At 41.8% G+C, this 17,578-nt stretch overlaps 1 protein-coding gene across 2 annotated transcripts in view; it reads right to left on the bottom strand.

Moving 5' to 3' along the window:
• Positions 1 to 73: 73 nt before the first annotated feature.
• Positions 74 to 17,578, bottom strand: part of pam (peptidylglycine alpha-amidating monooxygenase) — a 75,502-nt gene continuing 57,997 nt past the window's right edge. For both annotated transcript variants that reach the window (XM_030435636.1, XM_030435635.1), the window contains 8 exons: positions 17,206 to 17,416; positions 16,074 to 16,277; positions 15,393 to 15,508; positions 12,677 to 12,773; positions 12,399 to 12,449; positions 11,455 to 11,697; positions 10,060 to 10,119; positions 74 to 4,147 (listed from right to left, as the gene is read on the bottom strand). In XM_030435636.1, coding sequence (XP_030291496.1) covers positions 3,969 to 4,147; positions 10,060 to 10,119; positions 11,455 to 11,697; positions 12,399 to 12,449; positions 12,677 to 12,773; positions 15,393 to 15,508; positions 16,074 to 16,277; positions 17,206 to 17,416 — 1,161 coding nt within the window. In that variant the 3' untranslated portion in view covers positions 74 to 3,968. The remainder of the gene's footprint in view (positions 4,148 to 10,059; positions 10,120 to 11,454; positions 11,698 to 12,398; positions 12,450 to 12,676; positions 12,774 to 15,392; positions 15,509 to 16,073; positions 16,278 to 17,205; positions 17,417 to 17,578) is intronic.

A 17,578-nucleotide genomic window follows, 5' to 3' on the forward strand; every position in this document is an offset into this window, starting at 1 on the left:
GAGGATAGGAAATCGATTGAGACGGGGATACATGGATTAACAGGCTGTTGTATTAAAATCCATGACACTTGGATGCTTTGCAGACACTTTATTACACAAATAACATAGTTACTGAAAATAGTACTCTTGCAGCAAAACCAGTGTGTCACAATAAATACTGGATATCCCACATGTGACGGCAACATCAAAAATACATTTCAAAAGGCATGCCATTAAGAATATCATTCATTTAAACTTGATGGCAAACTGAGGATATAGACAGAACCAAAAATTCCCAATGAAAGTCAGAGATGGAGTGGACGGAATTACATGGGGAATGTAAGATTAGGAAAATGAAATGAAACCTGAGAATATAGAATTCAACAGAACCGGACAAACATACTCTTGATCCCACCATCTTGTGTTTCCTCAATGTCTGTGTACCTTTATGAGGTGTGTTCTTTGAGTTAGCTTTTTGTTATTTTGGGCTACACAAAACTTTTACTGTTGCCACCGGATTTTACAAACTATCTTATTATCTAACTATGAACAGTGCTTAAGGTTTAAGTGAACATTTCCCCTACCACATTCTCAGTTTCCATTCATTCTACTCTTGATTAGTAACTGATCAAATCCAATGTGATCAATTAATAATCTTTAATTTTAAGTAAAATCTCAAGCAATGTACTCAGTACAAGTACAGAAAATCTGAGCATGAATTGAGGAATGTTAGAATTTGGGAAATTGACATTAATGTCACCTACATTTTGCTGAGCCAGTTCCCTAATTAGTTTTGATACAAGGACACAAATGACCAGGAACTTTATGATGTTGGATAATATGAATGCTGGATTAGAAAGAGTGTCAGGAGGGACACAGTATAAAAAGCATTAGGATTGGAATTTGGACTAAAAATGTTAATTATAATTTTTCTTAACAGAATATTAGGCGATGCAGTAGACATATACGGTGAGTCCACAGCAAACAGCGATACGGTTCACTGCTCAAACAATCCAAAAGAGTACAGCATGCATCTAAGAATGGAGAGCAAAATATATAGTGTATATTACTTGTAAGGAGCTAAAAATGTGTAGATGGATGCAGTTCCATTCAGTTACAACACGTAAGATGTACGTAGCAACCTTTTCTCAATTCATGCTCTTTCTTTGTATTTTCTGAAGTAAATGAGTTTGATGGAATAAAGTTACAGTGCTTGAGACTTGGCTGCTGAACAATGTCCAACTGGCATTGCTCACATACACACACATGCATACACACATAAATATTACATATATAAGTAATAATATCAATTTCGTTTCACTTGGAAGAGAGATCATAGTACAATAACATAGTACAAGCTCTACTAGCAGCAGCAGTTTCATCATGTTTCGTAATGGCAGTTGCTAAAGGAAGGCAAAACACAGTAAAAGTAAAAAGGCACAAAATTACAACTGAAGTGCTACTGAACTAAAAACATGGACCAAATAATCATGTTGAAATAATGCTTTGTGTGTAGCTTTACAATATTGAATAGTGAATGAATGTAAGTCAAGGAAAAAACCACCTTCCAATTTAAGCTAAAGTGTATATTCTGTATACTTTATCAGTGCTGTGAAACTATTCATCTTTGAAATTTCAGTACCTAATCCTGCTTAATTGAAGTCTTACTCAGGCAGCGAAATGTCCATACAACCCCTGTTCAAAAACAGTTCTGACTGAAGAGAATACAAACACTGAACTGTTGAATAAACAGGCAGCTGGCAACAGCTGTTCTTCAGTTGTTTTTTGGCTCTGTTTCAACGGAACAAGCACAGTGACCAGCACAGAATGGCAGTTCTTGGGAAGGACTCTGTGTACCTCTTACGATTACACAATCAAATTTAACACCATGAAAACTGCATGTAGGCAGACGGAGAGTAGCGCAGCTTTGCTATCGGCTATCAGGCTACACTTATGTAATACAATATCCATTCCACCATGCAGACAGCCACATCTGACTAACCAAAGTGGTGAAAAGTTCCTAAGCTTAACTCAGAATCAGTTAGAGACAGCCTAACGAGCTGGGGAAAGATGAAGATAGAAGGTGTAGCAATTACTAATACACGCTCAGCCACAAACTCTGCTGATCTCATTGCTCTGAAACCAGTCAGACAAAAACAGTTTGTCATGACATCAATAGCTCAACAAATTGTGAATGCTTCCCCCAGGAAATTATACTATCATCTGAAAGGTACAAGAGCAGGATGATGTGAACATAGCTCCACAAATCTGCAGCTACAGATGGACGGTGTGCAGAGATAATACAGATATAGTAAGGAATCTGTCTGTCCGTCTCCCGCATACTGAGAACTGTTCATCCAGTCCACTTCACACTTGACAGGTTTGTTGCTATGGGAGTGCAGGGTGAGATTCGTTTCAATTTGGACATGCAACAGGCTCAGCATTAAAGCATTTAGAATAAACAGCAAACCCAGCTCCGTGCAGCAGCAGGGGCGTGGCTTGAGCTGGGCACACATGCTCTCTCATCTCTCACATGATCTCATGGAGAAGCAGACTAAAACAAAATGGAGATGAGCCTGGTGGTTACTACTTGCTATAGAACACACTTGCAGTAAGATAAAACACAAGCAGAGGGTAAAATGAGTCTGGATGAGAGAAAAACCTGGTCAACACAGGTTTTCTATTCTTCAGTGAGAACTGGAGGTGAGATTTCAGGTTTCTGTCAACAGCAGTGTGCTAGCCAACATTAGCCTCACGGGGTGTCTCTCTCATTGGTTGTTATGGTCTGGATCTGAAAGAACTGCTGTAATCATTAGATTTGGAAATTGGAAATATCAGAAATGTTTGATAATGTTGGGTCAGCCCTGATAAGTCTGTGAGCAGTTCAGGAGACTTAACACTGGATCTGTAAACCCCTCACATTACCAGATCATCTGTGCCCAACAGCATGTTTTCAATGGGCACTGCACTTATGGACAATAGAAAAAAAGAACAGAAAAAAGTCCCCAAAAACAGTCCAGCATTATTTCTGTCTTAATTCTGCTGTAGCTTAGGATAACAATTATTACTGGAGTTTCCCCCTTGGCAGTGAGAACACAATCAACAATATAGCAGGTGAATGGGAATGGCCATGCTTAGTGGCACTGTGCTTTGGTACATCACAATCAGAAGGGGCAGATTTATGACACATGACCTGCTGCCTTCAGATGGCAGGATGGATTTAATCAACTTCTTGATCAAGATTTTGGCTCAGAAGTGGTGTTCACAAGTCTATTCTCAGCTCAACACCAATACACTCAGTACCAAGGTCTCTCTCTTTGCTTCCCCCTGTTTGCACCTGTATTCTCACCTTTACACCAAGCAAACAGATCAGCAGAGCGAATGACATGATTAGGAAAATATCAAACTGTTGCAGCATTGCTTGTGCTGGTCATAGTGCCACCATTAAAACTGAACCCTTCAAGTTGCTTTGAGTATAAATGTACATAAACATCAATTGACTGTGAAATATTTGACCACATCTGAGTTATTTAACTACCAATCTAAAATTGCCATTCCTCTACTGAATGGTTGGTTTGGTTGATTTTCTTATAAATTAAAATAAAATCCAGCAAGGGAAAACTGCACAGATGTAATTAAAGGAACACAACCCATTGGCAGATCTGTTTGTGTGTTTCAGGGCTGAATCTGACACCAGACATTTCAAACATTTGTCCTGGTTATTGTGCCAGTTAATTTACTGACTGTGAGTTTGATTTGGGGTAAACACATTTTTTAACGGGAAACCTTTGAGATGCGTTACCAAGGCCATGGCAAAATTAAATTTAAATTAAATAAATTGTCAAAATCCTGACAAATGATTTATATATACAATACATATCCAAATATATAAACAATAAGATTGGCAGCTAATACAACAGATACATACATGATGAATAACATACATCTTGGCAATGTAAGCAGAAGGTTGGCGGCTGGTCCCAGAGTGTCTAAGAAGAGGATTGAGGAGGCGGCACAGCAGAGTACTCCTCATTCTCGGAGTCGCTGCTGTCCTCGTCGTTCCTCTCCTGGTCACTGCCTTCAGTACTCAGCTGGTCAAAGCCCTGACGACTGTAACCCTTATGGGATGCAAAGAAGTTCCCCAAATTCAGACTGCCCACGGCTTTACCTTGCCAGAGAGAAAACATCAGATGTCAGTTGTCAGATGATTATCTACAAAGGCAAATGTTTCCTTCTTAACCATCTGAGCAGGTTATTTGACTTAGATATTCAACTTGGCCATGAACCCCATTTGGTTTGATTAGAGCATATTTTAATGGATCAACATTGGCTCAGATAAAGCTGACCCCTGTCTGATCATTTCTTTACTCTGTTTTTTGTCCACCTCAGCATGCTTGTGTTGCAGCAGCACTCCACTTTATGGACAGCCAGGCTCTTCAATACCAGCATATCCAAGTGGAAATTTGTGTGTGAATGTGAAACATTATTTTGCTATTCTAGGTGACTTGGCTTTGAGACAGAGATGGTCTGAATATACAGATTCAGGTTCATAGACAATGTTAGCGGTAACGTGCTACATATGTGCTGCATTACAGTTATATATCATTTAAAGGAGAACTTCGGTCGATTTAAACATGCAGCTTCATTGCTCAAGCTACCCTTGACATGACTTGCCAGTACCGAAGACGCAAACACATTTGGTCCAACCATTACAGAGCTCCATGAACAGAGACTTAGCATTGACAGCTAACAGCATGGGGTCAGAACTTTACACTGTGTTTTAAGTGACCAAACTAGCATATCCATCTAGTGTGCACTTAACAGGCTTAACAGTAAGGCTCATGGCTCATGACAGGCTGTAACATGGAACACACGGATGTCAACAAACAGGTAAGTAGCTCCTTGCACAAACACACTGTTTTAACTACTTTTATATTCAGTTTGAGTCATACACGCTACAGTGCTGTCTGCTAAGGTGTCTGCTTATGTTGCATAGCTTTTGGTGTGAGATGTGGAGCATGTTAAGACGCTTAAAACCCAGTGTAAAGTTCTGACCCCATGCTGTTAGCTGTCAATGCTAAGTCTCCGTTCACGGAGCTCTGTAATGGTTGGACCAAATGTGTTCGCGTCTTCGGTACTGGCAAGTCAAGGGTAGCTTGAGCAATGAAGCTGCATGTTTGAATCGACCGAAGTTCTCCTTTTAAGCAGAAATAAAGTAATGTAATGTGTTTCTAAAACGATTTCTTTGATAATTTACTGACGTTATGTCCAGTGACACATTACCACCTGTAATTAAACGTTTATGGATGCTTTTATTAGGAAGGATTCCACACCACACCACTTCTGCCAGTGCGCATTCACAAAAATAGAAGACGAAGAAGAAGAGGAAGAAGAATCATAAAACACTTTGTTGATGAAGGTTCTCAGTCATCCAGGTAATTGTAAATCTAAATGCTGTATTGTAGTTTCTTGAAGAAGTTTCACATCTCATCCAAGAGGCTTATTCAGTTCTAACTAAGTGGAGGGGAGTTGCAGGCTTTAAAACTCTGTGTGTGAGTGTCCTTATAGAGTCGATAAGGACACGTGTGAGCTCTGAGTTTCAAATTGGTTAGAGCCACTTGTGAGTTGTTGACACAACCGGCCTTCATGTGGGTTGCTAAGGCTAGGTGAGTCCAGGTGTGAATGGTTTCTAAGCTGTCTGGGGAGATAACTCAGTACAGAATTGTAGGTGGGCCAGATCTTCCCCACGGAGGAGAACATTCATTAGGCTGTACAATATTGCCCATCACTGGATTTGGAATGAACTGCAAAAAAAACTTTGATCTCACTCAGACTCAAACGCCCTGCACACCATGCCTCCTCCTAAACGTGTACATGATGCTATGGTGGCTGCAGAAGGCAATTGGCCATGCTAGGCCAAAATTTTAATGCAAATGTTATCAAGGTGGCAATTTTAGCACCTATGAGGCAAAGAAGTATAAAGTATATTTTCTTCTTCTTCTTGATCAAACAAGAGATAAAAAATTATTTGTAATATAAAAATAAGTATTTTAGCAACTATTAAGCAGAAATAATGAAATAGAAAAAATGAATAAACTACAAATTGTGCTAGCTTAACTATCAAAACTATATTTATACATAAATGTATACTGTAAGCAAGTTTATTAAGTAGCCTCTTAGTAAAATGGTCACAGTGAATTTAAGTGAATAAGACAGCTACACAGCATATATCGTCTCTGGCTTTCACTGTGAGGATACATTAACACAAAGAGTCCGTCGGGTACATGCTGCAGTTGTGAGCAGAAGAAAAAGTTGCCATGTTGGTTCAGACTACAGAACCTTTTATTATTTTGTTATCAGCTTAACAAATATAATCCCCACTTTTAAAGCTTGGCTACAATATAGCCAATATAGTTTTTGGCTTCTTCTGTGACAAACCAGCCCACAAACAATATTTATAAATAATAACAATATATATTACCTTCAGGTTTGTGCTGTGCTGTGGATGCTGCTGAATAAACTTGATTAGCAGCTATGAAACGTTATATAACCCTCTTCTGTATTGTAATGCCTAGTTGTACTTCTGTGCTTATTTGGTAAAAGTAATGCACAAGTAATCAGCATGCATTACTCCACACAAACAGTTATATTGTACTGTGACTTCTTACTTTCAAATGAAAGTAACTAGTAATTGTGCAATACATTACATTTTGGCAGTACCTTGCACAACACTGCACATGCGGTGTACATTCAGGTTGCAGCTTCTCTATTTTAGGTGACACTGACCGTCTCTTTCACAGTTTACAAAGATAATTATCATTAGCTGTCATTAGCTGTCATTGGCTGTTACTAATTATTGTTAAGTCTGAAAGTGAGCTTGGTTGCTTTTCACCACTGCTTATCAATGTTCAGATGCAGTTTTCTCCTTGGTTGAATCAAAATTTGGTAAGAGAGCTGTAGTGATGAATTGGCCTATTTTAGTATTGAAAAAGCAAGGTTTGCTATGAAGTTGAGGGCTGTATCTAACAATTTGAATCATTTTTTTATTGGCCATATTTGAGCAGATTGTAGTGTGACACCAAATATGAGACCTTCCTCGTCTCTCTGTTGTCTATAGAAGTCTGTGGACGATATGTTAAAGAGGTTTAATGCTGCTTGACTGTGAAGTTCTTCATGAAGGACTTGTTTTGAAGGATGTGACTTCATAAAAGTTGTCAGTGCTTCGTTGCAGTGTGTTGTTTTGCTCACTAATAGAGAACAACAGTAGCTCACGTTAGTTTAGAAATGGAGTCTCCTAACATATATCATAAATTCAAAATACCCCAAGAAAAATAGAGGTGTGAGGCTAGAGACCCTGCCTAGAGGAAGCCCTGGGCCCACGTCCGGAGCCAGGCCCGGACAGAGGGCCCGTAAGCGAGCACCTGGTGGCCGGGTCTGCCACGGGGCCACATGGCACTTCTCCCTCCCCATCCCGTGGACTCACCATCCGCAGGAGAAACCACTGGGGACGGGTGTGCTGCCACATGGGTGGCAGTGGTGGTGACGGGCCTTGGCGACCCAGACCTGGGCAACAGAGGCTGACTCTGGGGACGTGGAATGTCACCTTCTTGGGGGGAAGGAGCCGGAGCTGGTGCAGGAGGTTGAGCGTTACCGGTTGGATCTGGTGGGGATACTCACAAGTCACCGGCTGAGCGCCGCCGTGTTGGAGTTTACCCCCATGGACGAGAGGGTCGCCTCCCTACGCCTACGGGCTGGGGGGAAAACTCTGACTGTTGTCTGTGCATATGCACCGAACAGCAGTTCGGAGTATGTGGACTTCTTGGAGGTCCTGGCTGGGGCCCTGCAAGGGGCTCCAGAGGGGGACTCCATGGTCTTACTGGGAGACTTCAATGCGCATGTCAGCAATGACGGAGATACCTGGAGGGGCGTGACTGGGAGGAACGGCCTCCCCGATCTGAACCTGAGTGGTGTTCTATTATTAGATGTCTGTGCTAGTCACGGTCTGTCTATAATGAACACCATGTTCGAACACAAGGATGCTCATAAGTGTACATGGTACCAGAGCACCCTAGGTCGAAGGTCAATGATCGATTTTGTGATTGTATCATCTGATCTTCGGCTGTGTGTTTTGGACACTCAGGTGAAGAGAGGGGCAGAGCTGTCAACTGATCACCACCTGGTGGTGAGTTGGGTTCGGTGGCAGGGGAAATCCCTGGACAGACCTGGTAAGCCCAAACGAGTAGTGCGGGTAAGCTGGGAACGTCTGGGGGAGGCCCCTGTCCGAGAAGCCTTCAACTCCCAACTACGAAGGAGCTTCTCTAGCATCCCTGTGGAGGCTGGGGGATATCGAACCTGAATGGACGATATTCAAAGCTTCCATTGTTGAAGCTGCAGCTGTGTCCTGTGGCCATAGAGTCTTAGGTGCCTCAAGGTGCGGCAACCCTCGGACACCGTGGTGGACACCGGTGGTCAGGGAAGCCGTCCAACTGAAGAAGGAGTTCTTTAGGGACATGTTGTCAATTATAGAGGTATCACACTACTCAGCCTGCCTGGGAAAGTCTACTCCAAGGTGCTGGAAAGGAGGGTCCGGCCGATTGTCGACCCTCAGATTGAAGAGGAACAATGCGGATTCCGTCCTGGTCGTGGAACAGCGGACCAGCTCTTTACTCTGGCAGGGGTCTTGGAGGGGGCCTGGGAGTACAATCTCCCAGTCCACATGTGTTTTGTGGATCTGGAGAAGGCGTACGACCAGGTCCCCAGGGATGTTCTGTGGGAGGTGCTGCGGGAGTATGGGGTGAGGGGGTCCCTTCTCAGGGCCATCCAATCCCTATATTCTCAAAGCGAGAGCTGCGTTCGTGTACTCGGAAGTAAGTCGGACTTGTTCCAAGTGGGTGCTGGCCTCCACCAGGGCTGTGCCTTGTTCCCAATCCTGTTTGTGGTATACATGGACAGGATTTTGAGGCACAGTCGTGGTGTGGAGGGGTTACAGGTCGGTGACCTGAAGATCGCATCACTGCTTTTTGCAGATGATGTGGTCTTGATGGCATCAGCGGCTGTAGATCTACAATGCTCACTGGATCAGTTCGCAGCTGAGTGTGAAGAAGCAGGGATGAGGATCAGCACCTCTAAATGTCAGTAGGAAACCAGTGGATTGCCTACTCCAGGTGGGGAATGTGTCCTTGCCCAAGTGAAGGAGTTCAAATACCTCGGGGTTTTGATCACGATTGAGGGGATAATGGGGCGTGAGATTGACCGGAGAGTCGGAGCAGTGGGTGAGTGTTGCATGCACTTTACTGCGTGGTTGTGATGAAAAGGGAGCTGAGCCAGAAGGCAAAGCTCTCAATCTACCGATCAATCTTTGTCCCTACTCTCACCTATGGTCATGAGCGATGGGTCATGACCGAAAGAATGAGATTGCGGGTACAAGCGGCTGAAATGGGTTTTGGATGGCTGGGGTCTCCCTTAGAGATAGGGTGAGAAGCTCAGTCATCCGGGAGGGACTCGGAGTAGAGCCACTGCTCCTCTGCATGGAAAGGAGCCAGTTGAGATGGTTCGGGCATCTGATGAGGATGCCACCAGGGCGCCTTCCTAGGGAGGTGTTCCTGGCACGTCTAACTGGGAGGAGACCTAGGGGTAGACCCAGTAACAGGTAGAGGGATTATATCTCTTCTCTGGCCTGGGGGGGCCTGGGGATTCCCAAGTCAGAGTTTGCCGATGTGGCCGGGGAAAGGGAAGTCTGGGGCTCGCTACTGAAGCTGCTGCCCCCGCAACCCGATTTTGGATAAGCGGTTCACAATGGATGGATGGATGGAGTCTCCTAACATAAACGAATGACCCACTTCCAGCACAACAAAGAAGTTCAACAAAGCCCCTCTAGAGTATATTACAATTAAAATCTAGAGTTAGACAGACGAACAGCCCAAAAACATAAAAACCTGTTCACCACTGTTGCTCGTGCAGTGGCATAAAAAAGTACTTTTAAAGTCAATATTAACTGCTCAGATAAAAGACAGGATACAGTGGGTTAAAAGCAGGAAACACATTATATATTATGTAATTTTAATGTCATAAATGACTTACCTCTTATTTTTCCCAAGATCCCTCCCACAGAGCTGGGTTCAGTTTTTACCTCACATCGGTCTGCAAACAAAGAAGATGCAGCAATATTCAGCTAAGGCTGACCAAATACTACGACTGCAACAGACAACAAGGAGCAGAGCATTGTTTTCTGTTTGTAGCATTCCATAAGACTTGCATTTTGAATAAAGCTGCTTCTTTTACAGTATAAAGGATGGTTTTGCAAACAAGTCATTAATTTCTTCAGCTGGTATTATCTTGTAATTCTATCAACCCAACTTAGGTATTGGAGGAAGTTTTACCACAGTCTTATCACAATTACTTCAGATTCTCTCAGAATTATATGCCTCAGATTCTTTAATGTTACTCACTTTGACTGGAAAGCTAATGGAGTGTGTTCTGAAAATGTTTTGCTACCACTGCTGACATGAACCCTAAGTTGTTCCATGGCCAACACCAAGGCTAAGGCCTTTCTCAGTAGTTTAATATGCTTGTAGAAATAACATGCCATTGGCCTTTCACATTCCTTCTCAGGAAGATAGGCCTAACCCCTGTATCACAAACATTAACAGCAAGTGCAAACAATCAACTCAGTTTTGGAGCTTTTGGTCATGGAGTACTGAATAATATGACTTAAATTTGAAATAAAGCCCTCTGACATGCTCAACACACACTTTACACCTTTCACAACAAACTGGACAGCAGCAGAGGTGGATAGTACAGAATTACATTTACTCTGTTACATGTATTTTGGTGGAAAATTGTATCTTCCAAAATAATTTTAATGCTTTAGTGCTTATACTTTAACTCTTAATTGAGTAGATATTTTAAGAAAAACTTCTACTCAGTTACATTTGGATACATTCATCATTTACTTTATTTATTTATTTATTTATTTTTGTCTTTTTAAGCTTTATTCATTGAACAGCTCAAGAGACGACAGGAAACAGTAATAGTAATAGTAGTCACTTCTGTCAATTCAGGCCCTGAAGAGATCCCCTTATTAGCTAGGTAAGCGCGTATCTTCCAAAGTTTGTATTTCTAGTAAGTGTGTAACTAGCTAATGTAACTACCTCGCTGTCTGTGGAGGCGCAGAGAGAGCATTTCACAATTAAAAAAATAAAGTTTGGAAGATACTTAGTCATATGATCTTTAACTGAACAGATTTTGTGCAGAACGAGGACTGGGATCTCATCCCCCATCTTTTACATTTAAACTTTTTTAGGAAGGGATCTTTTTGTGGACACGTTGCACAGGACGAACCAAGCGTGATCATACCCCTTTGAATAGGCATATGAGTAGTGTATTAAATTTACTTGAAACAATGTGGACTTATCCTTCTTTATCCTTCCCTCTGAACTTACACCTTCTGTGCACTGGACCTGTTGTCATACATACCGTTTTTCCTCCAGCAGATAAAGACTCCTATGGTGATGACTAACAGCAGAGGAATGAGCAGCAGGGTGGTGATGATGGCTGGGAGAACACCCTGCTCTCTGATTGGCTTTGCTGCACTCTTGCTCTTCTTCTCTTCTGCCTCCACCTGTGGTTGAGGCTGCTGAGCCACACTTTGCTTCTCTTGGATGGCAGCTGTCTTTTTATGTTCTGGCATTGCCTTAGTTTGTACAAACATATCCATTTCTGCAAAGAGAGAATATTTTGATTAACAGGGTTTCCACTACATGATTTTTTATTTCACAACAGAATCAGTCAGTGAACAATGCCTATGCTGAGAGACTATCACATTTGGATTGCCTTGATTCTCAGATTTGTGGCCTGCTGTCAGCCCCAGTGTCTTTTTTATGATTACTCCCGGGTATTGCGAAAGTGTGAACACGGCAGTGGTGGTTGCATGAAGGAACAATGCTAACACTTAATTTTATTATGCAACCCTGTGCTGCATAATTACAAATAATGACCTAATTACCTTGTTCAGACTGCTGCCCTGTTGGAGCTGCGACAGGTTGAGATGTCTTCAGCAACTACAGTAACAACAGCCAGCTTTGCACTGCCTCTTTTGACTAAACCTCCCACCTATGTACCATGCACACTGCAATGAGGACGAAATTAGCAGTTGACACTGTGAATGCAACAAACATCAGCCGTGTTGCAACATTTGATGCCCACAGCACACAGTGGATGCATTAATTGACAGAAGAAATGGTCAGGGTACACTAGCCAGGTTGTGCTAATGGGGACTGAATGGTGTTTAAATGGGCATCAAGCCACTAGTGTGTGTTGAGTTGTTGTACAGGCACATAGCAACATCAAAAGCATTGGTCAGTTCTTTAAGTATCATGATGAATATCTAGTTTGGAATTGTAAAACTCAACAATACATACCTTCAAGTTCTTGAACCTCAATTCCACCTTTCTTGACAGAGTGATGTAACTCTGGAAAATTAAGATGAAAGAAAAAATTAAGTGGTGGACACAGGTTCAACAAACAGTAAACTTAAATTACAGGTAGAGAATTCATTTTCAAAGACACTGCCATAACGATTTCTGCATTCTCGCCAATATCTTGAAAAAAAGAGTGAATCAGAATTAACACACAACAGACCAGTTGACATGGTTCTGAACATGAGAACTTTTTAAACTGAATGTTCGTCATAGCTTACTCTCAGTGGTAAACTTGAAGACTGATTTATTGCCTGCATCCCCAACAAAGACACTGCCATCCTTGGTTACAGCTATGTCGTGAGGCATTTTAAACTCCTGAAAATAAAAGAAAATATGGCTCTTTTTAATAGAACTGGTCACAAAACATCATTCACCATTATCCAAAAAGACTGGTTACCAATTATTCACAATTGTCTGCATACAAACAACTTTTGGTGCTTTATGCAACACTGATGTCCAATTTACATCAGATCACCTCGGGGCACCACCCTTGAAGAAGGGAATAGATAACCAATGCACCAAATTAGTCTCATAAAAAGGTACTAATCTGTCAGTTTGTAACTATGATTAACTTAAAGGGATAGTTTGTGTTTTTTGAAGTGGGGTCATATAAAGTACATATCTATAGTCGATCTGGTTCCTACCGTAATCACATATCAGTGCAGCCTCAGTTTGGAGAAGTAGAGAGCCGCTCCAGCCCAGTCGCTCAGCTTTGTACTGCAGTGAAAAGAGTCCAGAGAAAAAGTGAAATTTAACCACCTAAAACAAGGCTCACCTAAAGAAATCCATAACAGTTTAAGTGTACGTTGTATAGAGAAAATTCACAGCGCTTCACATCGCCGTCAGACCGGCCTTTCTTTTGGCACTATATTTTCTCAACCGTAGAACCTCCGTATCCCTACGCATTAGCGCAACTGGTCAACAGGTGATTTGCGAGCGGCGAATTACAGAGCGAGGCCCAGCTGCTGGACAAGAGGTTTACTTTCAATAAAAACGAAACTTACCAGACCGTAGAACCTCCGTATCCCTACGCATTAGCGCAACTTGCGTAGGGATACGGAGGTTCTACGGTTGAGAAAATGTAGTGCCAAAAGAAAGGCCGGTCTGACGGCGATGTAAAGCAGTGTGAATTTTCTCTATACAACGTACACTTGAACTGTTATAGATTTTTTTAGGTGAGCCTTGTTTTAGGTGGTTAATTTCGCTTTTTGCTGGACCCCGTTCACTGCAGTACAAAGCTGAGCCTCTGGGCTGGAGTGGCTCTCTTCTTCTCCAAACTGAGGCTGCGCTGATCGGTGATTACGGTAGGAAACAGACCGACTATAGAAATGTACTTTATATGACCCCACTTCAAAAAACACAAACTACCCCTTTAATAACTAAACCAAATTTAGCATAACAGCTGTAATGGTCGAAGTATTTCGGAGTCCTTAACAGACTAGAGGTTGGCTCTTACTCTTGTACATCTTAAATAGACAGCAAGGAGGTCTTTTATTTAAACACAAAATGAAAACACACACTCTAACAAACACACAATCCAACTAACATGTACTATATAGAGGTGTGTGTGTGTGTGTGTGTGTGTGAGAATGTGTGGCCGGAAGAACAAAAACAAAATGGTGCCAGGCCTCCATTGCATGGACAAAGAAAGACTACAAACAAAATGGCTGATTAAAGGGCTGGACCCAGGTTCATGATGGTGGATCACCAATTGTTTCTTTGACAGGAGAGAACAAAGAAACAATGGTGGTGCTCACGCCATGTGCTTACTGATATCACATGCAGGTGTGATATGGTCCAGGCTGAAGGAGTGTGTGCCAAATCTGATCTTAAATCTGTCGTGCCCGACTTTAAAACAGACCTTAATGAAATAGCAGGGCATAGACACTGCAGATGCTCAGAAACATCTAGAGATCTGGGTGCAGAGCCAGACCCTCTGGAAAATAAACACCCAGAGTCACATCAGATTCTGCTCTTATCTGGAGCTGTTTACAGAGAGTAGGAGAGCACAGAGATTCGTTTTTAGCTCTTGGATTAAAACGTAGATTCATCTTGACTCCCGTTTGTCAGCCTCATTGCAGCAGTGACCTTCATTCTAAATTAATCATTGGTGCTCATTTAAAGTGAAACTCTCGCCAGAAAGCAACCTAAGATTTATTGGTGATTGAAGGTTCAGACAACTGTCCTGCAGAACAACCCGCTTCTGCAAAAGCTTCATCCCCTCTGCCATTACAGCTCAAAACAGCAGGCGGTAGATGTCGTGGTTTTTTGTTTATCTGTATATGTATGTATGTATTTTTTCTGGTGCTGCACGTGTGCTGGTGTCTTTGTCTGGAACAGAACTGTGAAAATGAATTTCCCCTCGGGGACAATAAAATCATGAATCTGAATATGAGTCAAACCTTCATTTAAAATGTACCGTAGTTTCGTTTTCAGGCAAGCTAATTTTCAATGGAGTGCGAGGGCACTTTTACGCTGGCATCAGAATCGCTATTTTTAAAACACTAAGAAGACTTGACACAACATGAAACTTTGCTCGTAGTATCACCAGGGTCTCTACACATGAACACGAGCATTGAGAACATTGTTTGTGTCGTGTGACGCCTATACACCAGAGATACGTAAGAGATGTGCCTGCTGGCAACTTGTCAAAAGGTATACCCTGCCTCTCATCCCAGTGTCTGCTGGGAGGGGCTTCAGCAACCTGTGACCCTGCAAAGGATAGGTGGATATACTTAGATAATTAATTGAGTGGTATTCTGGTGGGCCAGTGGAGCCAAGAAGTATACACAGGTTTGCAACATTGCGGTTCAATTCCAGCCGGGGACCTTTGTTACAAGTCATCCACGCACAAAAATGATGAACACCAGTGTTAGAGTGTAGTGTACAGAAAAAAGAGTGAGAAAAAGAGAGAGCATCTGTGTTTGAGTTTACCTTTTTCTCTGGGTTGAAAGTGTCCAAAATATCCTTGGTTGAATAATCTATCACAAAACCTCTGAGTGGGGCTGAGTAATATGGAGAGTCCCCATTTACTGCAAAGATCAAGCCATCTTCATGCATGCACACACACGCACGCACACACACACACACACACACACACACACACACGTAATTGTTAAAGGATTTTCCTGGTAAGCATTCCCTGACTTTTTACTATTCATTATTGGTCACGCTTCTGAAAAAGTGGAAAGTTGTCAATAATGCAATTCAACAGAATGTGACCGCTCCAGTTTATAACATAGGTTTTATGTTATAAATTGTGTCTGAACCCAAGCCAGGATAACGTGATGACTGTGTCATGACATCATCAGAGTTATTTTCTCAAGCTTAACAAACTCCTCCCCACATCTGGAATATTACACAACTTTTCACAGGCCAAGTCCTAACATTGAAAACTGTGTGCAAAATTGCTGAGGTGCCCCTATAACCAAAAACAAAGTGAGACTGAAAAGAAAAAATAATGTAAAATGTACTTAATGGCAAGCTAAAACACAATGTTTAAAATGTTCTTCAGGGATAGTTTGGCATTAAAACGGCGCAACAAGAAAAATACAGTGCGACTAAAGGGGCTGAGATGTAATGAAAGTCCCTGGCCAGCTTAGTCATTGAACTCACTTCCAGCAGGGCTGTAGGTGATGGCAAACACTTCCCCTCCAAACTCCTCTTTCTTTACTTCCTTTACAAACTCTCCAGTTTCGGCTATGAAGCATTGGATACGTCCATTCTCCCTGTCAGCCACACAAACTTCCTGTTTGTTTGGAAGGAACACCAGGCTGTGGGGGATCCGGAATGGTATGCGTCTCCTCCTGTCTGACGAGCCTTCAGTCAGAAGAAAAAGACAAGATGAATACATTTGTGCAGATTGTGTCGACTTGTAAATTGGTAAATTCTAAAAGAAACTAGAATATTTGCATTTCCTTAAGAAAATATGTACAAATTACTGCATCTGCTGCAGTTGCCCCATGTGATCAATGCACATATTCAAAATCCTACTATTAGTGTTTATTTATAAACTTCTATACATATATATATATATATATATATATTACACATTATAATATCAATGTTCTGTCAAAGTTGCAATGATGACAACATTCTATAGTACATAATCACTTTGCATCTGTACTCTGGTTACAGGTTAATATTCTGCTAAACTTCCTGACCCATTAACAAAATAAATAAGTCCATAGTATTATTAATGAGAAATTGATCTTGACTTTACATGATCCAATATCTCATTTTTATTTTGTATTTCATGAAAATTCTATGTCCACCTGTCTACCTTCATATGTTTAATATCTATAAAACTAGACTTGCTGACTTATTACAAGTTTTGGTAAATTTGTCATAAAATTCTGAGGTTTGTTCACACAGCCAAATATTGTTGACTTCTGTAAAACAGAATCACTGTGACGTCGCACTACCAGTCAGTTCCTGGTAGACAACTACTGTCAGACAAAATTTTCATGGTGCTGTCGTTTGTTACTTTATACTTCAACCTAGTGTGCAATTACTGATTGTCCTCTGACGCCACATAGTAGACACATGATGTCACATTGCCCCTTTCAAACAATGTCCAAAATACATGATGCTTCAGAGGTGTTTTCAATGCTTGAAGTCCAGCTGCCCCTGGACCTGGATGACTGAGAACCTGTTGTCATTTTCCTACACTTTTTACAGTAGCCCCTGTGTATGTGTGTGTGTGTGTGTGTTTGTATGTGTTTGCTGAGTTGAGTTAGAGTACTACCTGCACCCCACTCAGACAGGTATTTGCCATCTGCAGAGAATTTCAGTATCCTTGCATTGCAGTAGCCATCAGATACAAAGATGTTCCCAGTCTCCGTGTCTACAGCCACATCAGTAGGCTGGCAGAAATGGTTACTGTCACTTCCTGGTGTGAAAGCCTCTCCCAGAGCCAGCAAGGTTCTGTCTGAGCCGTCACTGCTGACTTTTAACACCTGATGAGAACAGAAAGGGGTCCTCATTGATCCTGTTGTATTATGTGTTAAGAGGATTTGAGTTGTGTGTCAAATCTCAATGTGTTCTGAATACCTTCTTTAACATATTGTTGTAGAGTAAATGTTGATTTCACAATGCAATGGCTATAGAATAATGAAACC

The sequence above is a fragment of the Sparus aurata genome, chromosome 12, assembly GCF_900880675.1.
Source record: "Sparus aurata chromosome 12, fSpaAur1.1, whole genome shotgun sequence".
NCBI classification, from domain to species: domain Eukaryota; kingdom Metazoa; phylum Chordata; class Actinopteri; order Spariformes; family Sparidae; genus Sparus; species Sparus aurata.